General features: G+C 42.5%; 1 protein-coding gene across 1 annotated transcript in view; it reads left to right on the top strand.

Moving 5' to 3' along the window:
• The window catches only part of LOC102192976 (zinc finger protein 62 homolog), a 30,935-nt gene that overhangs the window by 3,034 nt on the left and 22,347 nt on the right, over positions 1–5,554 (top strand). Inside the window, exons 3-4 of the mRNA XM_005753809.2 lie at positions 784–1,044; positions 2,392–3,374. Coding sequence (XP_005753866.2) covers positions 784–1,044; positions 2,392–3,374 — 1,244 coding nt within the window. The remainder of the gene's footprint in view (positions 1–783; positions 1,045–2,391; positions 3,375–5,554) is intronic.

The raw sequence follows: 5,554 nt of genomic DNA, 5'->3' as shown, positions 1-5,554 counted from the left end.
TTTCGAGGTCAGTAAACACAACCAGAATTCATACATAAGGCACACGGGATTATAAGGGGCACTGTCGATTTTCAGGAAAATCAAAGGATTGAGTTTAAGTGTGCCGTATTTCCAAACAACACGGTAATAACGACGGCCCGCTAGCATGCTCTACCAAAAATAGTGCTTTGTTGTGTGTCTGACGGACGAAAGCCAAACCAGTTCCACACCACTGAAGTTGCAGCATTTTTACAAACCAATTCTGGTTCATCTGTTTCATTCAACGATCCGCTTTCGCTCTTCTCATTTTCTTCTCATTCTGCGTCGCCACCATGTGCGTATGTAAACAAAGGTACTGTGCATGCGCGTTTTGCCCATATTCTATCGCGATATGTCTTTTTCCTATCGTTGCCCAAAATTACACCGGTATTACCGTGAACGGTATGATATAGCCCAGCCCTAACTGTAAGCATATTGTGCTCTAAAAATTTACACCAGATCATTTCAAATGTGGAAAACATTCCTGCAAAAAGCTGCAGTGCATCAAGGCATGTGAGGGTGCCACCAGGGAGCGCCTCAGCTGATGAAAATATTTTATATTTATGTAGTTTATTTAACACGATCAACATTTCACTGTGACACCAGTCACGCCACAATCTGAGCTCACTGTCTCTAAAACATTTGTGTGTAAATGATCACCATTTATTCAGGTTTTGATTCATGCTTTTGTAAAATAGTGTTGTGTGTGTTTTTTGTATCAACACCTTCTTGATTATTGTTCTTGTGTTTCTTTGTTTTCTCAAGGCCTCTCACAACAGCATGACTGTGAGGAAGAGGAGGGTCTGGATGAGGAGCAGGTCTGTAACCAGCAGAGGAACTCCAGTCTGGACCAGGAGGACCCAGAGCCTCCACAGATTAAAGAGGGACAGGAGGAGCTCTGCAGCAGTCAGGAGGGAGAGCAGCTTGGACTGAAGCAGACTGAAGGCATTATCGTCTGGACTGATGAAGAGCAGCTCAGACTGCTGGGGACCATCTGGAAACCTGAGATAAACTTGCACAGAAAGGGTATGTAAAACTGTGATGGGCTTAATGACAATGAATATGACTCACGTAGGATCCTAATCAGAGCTTAAAGTTATTTTTTTTTGTCTTTTTAGAGGCACAGGAAGAATTGAAGGTCCAACTGTAATAAGCAACATGAAGTCATACTACTGCTTGCTCATCATCACCTCTCTCCTTAACCTAACTTCAGCTAACGTTTCGCATATCTGGCTTATTAGCTGTAGTTACTACAACCCTGCACGCGGCCCTTGTTCCTGAAATAAATACCAGTCGATTTCTCGTTTCTACAGAAAAGCAAAGGGGCCAGTAGGAAAATAAGGAATGGGGGAGTCATATCCCTATATTTAACAATGATAATAATAAAACTTATTTGTATAGCGCCTTTCAAGAAACCCAGGGGCACTGTACAAAGGAGTTTAAATAAATCAATTTATAAACATACAAAAATGCTAGAGTTTGAAAGGCTTTGTTGAAGAGGTCAGTTTTACGTTTCTTAAGAGTCCAGTGATGAAGTGTTGCAAAACTACAATGGGAGAGCGTTTCAGAGGGTCGGGGCTGCCACACAGAAGGCTCTGTCACTAGAGGTTAACGCGAGGGACAGAACGCAGATGCAAGGCAGAGCACCATAGTGTCTGAGACTGTGCGTTTGGCTTCAGCAGGTCGCACAGGTATTGAGGGTCGGGGCAGTGAAGGATTTTTGAGTGAGACTTTGGGGGCCACAAACAGGAGCACTGTTTTATTACTGTTTATATTGGGGGGGGTTAGATGGCACGTGATTGTGAGGGTAAGTTGTGTATCTTCAGCATAGAAATGGAAGCAGAGACCATGGTGGTGGGAAATCTGAGCAGGGGGTACATATAAGCCCCTTTTCCATTAATGCCTATTCAAATCGACTCGGTACGATACGCCACAACTCAACTCAAATTGATCGATTTTCCATTATAACCAAGTATGCGTGTGTGGTGAACCGTGCCAAGTCCAGCTGAGTAGGTGGTAATGAAGAAAGGGCATAGATGGTGAAAAGAAGAGGTCCATGCACAGACTCTTGAGGCGTGACAACTACAGCAGAGGTGGAGCAGACATCTTCCATGGTGACAAACTGTGTTGGTTTGCAGAGATGACACTGAAAGTAAAGTACCAGTGAGGTCAAGATAAGGTTAGCCTGTACTCTAACCTTCATGTTCCTGCCTTTTCTTCTCTAACAATGCCTCACCCACTCCTCTTCCTTTGTCTTTAACCAAGACACAGGCCTAAGAGTTAAGAGCAGAAGGTTACTGAGATTTAAAATGACTCAGATGTTTGGGTTGTTGTTTTTTTTCTTCTATCATTTCTCCCAATTTGTCTCTTCAGACCTCCGACACCAACACATTTGTGAGAAGGAAGTTCTCACAGACCAGCAGGCCTGTAACCAGGAGAAGAACTCCAGTCTGGACCAGGAGGATCCAGCGCCTTCACATATTAAAGAAGAACAGGAGGAACTCCGCAGCAGTCAGGAGGGAGAGCAGGTTGAACTGAAGCAAGAGACTGATATCTTCATGGTGACTCGATCTTATGAGGAAAGTGACCACAGTGAACCAGAGTCAAACAAAGAGCAGCTCCTTTTTCACAGCTCTCCTGAAGCAGAGAGCCAAGATCATGAAGAAAAGCATGTGGACTCAGAATCAAGTAAAAATGCAGAGCTGAAGAAGAGGAAACACAGTCAGAGCTTGGACAACACCACTGTGTCAGAGAGTCAAAGTAAATCTGACAAAGTGAAAAAGTATGTACAATGTGAAATCTGTGGGAAAACCTTACATACATCTAATCTGACTGCACATTTAAGAGTTCATACAGGTGAGAAACCACATTGTTGCACCACTTGTGGCAAAGGATTCATTCAGAAATCAAATTTGAAGCGTCATTTGAGAACACACACAGGTGAGAAGCCATTTACTTGTAGCACCTGTGGGAAAAGTTTCGGTCTGAAACCAGAGTTGCAACGCCATCTAAGAATTCACACAGGTGAAAGGCCACATTGTTGTAACACTTGTGGGAAAAGATTTACTGACCTGTCAGGGATCATAGCTCACAGGAGAGTCCACACAGGTGAGAAGCGGTATTCTTGTAGTACTTGTGGGAAAAGATTCATTCAGAAATCAGGAATGAAAACTCATGTAAGAAGTCACACAGGTGAGAAGCCGTATTCATGTAGCACGTGTGGGAGAAAATTTAGTCATAAATCAACACTGCAAACTCACGTAAAACTTCACACGGGAGAGAAACCACATTCTTGTAGCATCTGTGGCAAAAGCTTTGTTCAAAAGCCACACTTAAGTAGGCACATGAAAATTCATACTACTTGAAGTTTCGTGCTTAGATAAGATAGCTGTGAGTAGTAGTAGTAGTCTGTTGGTCATAAAGCTCACACTGACCAGAAGTTTAATGACTGCAACACTTGAGTGAAGAAGTCAGTATTTTTTGTGTAGAGCAGAGCAGTAAAAATGTTTTTATTTAAGGATGATACGTTAAGCTTTATGAATCTTAAATCCTATCACAGCTGACGTAGGCTGATATGGGTATGCCCTGGACAGGTCAGCTCCTGAGCTAAAACATAGATGGTCAATTATTCACACCTATGGGCAATTTGGCAAATAACTAATGCACCAGTTAATATAAAGAAGTATAAAATCAAACCCTTAAAAAACAGCAATAACAACAATATTCATAATAAAACAATCAGGTGTCACAATAAGACGCCTCTACAAAAACAGTTCCTGTCCACCACAAGTCAGAGGGGCACATCACAGTCCTGATATTTCCGGGGTGTGTCACTCCTCTTGCTGTCCACCTCGAGACGGTGTATAAATAAGCGTTTGCCTTTAGTGCCTTTTTGGACGGCATCGTTGTCTGTGACAATGGGAACACAATCTTCTCAGCTCTTCTGCTGTGAGGAATGCCTGTCTCCATGCTGACACACCAGCTCCGCCACAAATTCTTTGTGTGCCATGGGCAGCACCTGCATGGCACTGATCGCCTCACGGTGCAAGATGAATGCTTTTCTTGTCTCAATCTCCAGGAAGTGTAAGAGCACGGTCCCGTACCAGCAGCAGTCTTGCTGTGGGTGGACTAATACTGAATGAACTGGTCTAGTATGTCAGCCCCTCTCACAGCCCAGTGTCCATCTGCATCCTCCACCTTTCTCTTCACCCTGGACATACAGGTGGATGGTGGTGCACACAGGCACCTCCCACGTGTCCATCCACTTCACAATATCAAGTGGGTCATCTCTGATCCATCTCACAGATCCTAATTCGCATTTTTTTTGTTGAGAGTATTTTCCCTCCCTCCCAGGCATTCCCTGTGTAGATACTACATGCACCACATCTTGTGCTGGTCAGATCCAGGAACATTTGGGACTGGTATAAAACAACTGTCCATGTAAACATGGCATCCTGTGCTAAGCAACAGCTGAAAAAGGTTCATCACCACATCATAAGACATAAGGCATCATCACTTGCTTTTAAAGTCTTAACAGTGTATGTGATGAATCTAAAGGTTGATTCAGCCAATGTAAAACCTTTCATCCCTCATTTAGTTGGTTTGTCCGTCATGTATTGTGTCATGCCAGGCTTTGCTTTAGGTGCCACCATCCTTTCATCAACTGCCAGTTCCCTCCTCGGGGGTTAATAAGCTGGCTGCCACAGAGGATTTCATAATTTTTTACCACCTACTCAGGATCAGTGAGGTGGATGTTCCAAAATATGGCTCTGGACCTGTCTCTTGTCTATATGTCATTGATGGAAGGGGCACAGACTAGGCATGATTGTGTCTCCATGATTATGTCAGTCTTGGCAGCGATATGTAAATCCCGAGACCAAAAAGCTGATAGACATCTTCTGTTTCTACATCAGTCCATTTGTGTTCTTTGGCTAAAAACTGATTTTTTTTTTCTATTTTTTGCAGCATTTTGGTTTGTGTCAGCACAGCTTGTGCTGAGTGTGTCAGTGGCGAAAAACAATAAAAACGGGTCTTTTAGACTACAGCATTCTCTCAGTTGTCACAGGAGTTACGTCCCGGGACCCCCGCGATAGGGGAAAAGTAGGAAATTGTGTCTTTATAGCAAAAATAATTAGAATTATAATCTAAAAAAAAAAAGAGAGAATACCATATCACAGGTTTCGGCGGCATAAAGATGCTTTTTATTTTATTTTATTTTTTTAGAATAATTATTGTATATTCAAAAATGTATTAATTATTTATAATTTGCAATAATTATTATTGTTGATTAATTATTGTGTTTTAATTAATTTATCAGGTTTCTGCGCCCTCTTTGCAGAGGCCCTCGTTCTCTCAAAAAATTAGATTTGAGTAAGAGTACAAACTCATTCTGATTTAAAAGCCAAGGAATAAAAGTGGGTATTTAGACGAGCTTTGAAAGTGTCCAATGTTGGGGAGGTCCTGATGTGGTGAATTGTTCAACCAATACTTTGTTTTTTTGCCCCCGATCACAAGGGCATGCGCCGTGCTTAGAAAA

Source organism: Pundamilia nyererei, unplaced genomic scaffold (genome assembly GCF_000239375.1).
Source record: "Pundamilia nyererei isolate P.nyererei 1_Seehausen unplaced genomic scaffold, PunNye1.0 scaffold00467, whole genome shotgun sequence".
In the NCBI taxonomy this organism is placed as follows: Eukaryota; Metazoa; Chordata; class Actinopteri; order Cichliformes; family Cichlidae; genus Pundamilia; species Pundamilia nyererei.
The sequence above is the reverse complement of the archived record's forward strand: the minus strand, read 5'-3'. Positions and strand labels throughout refer to the sequence as shown.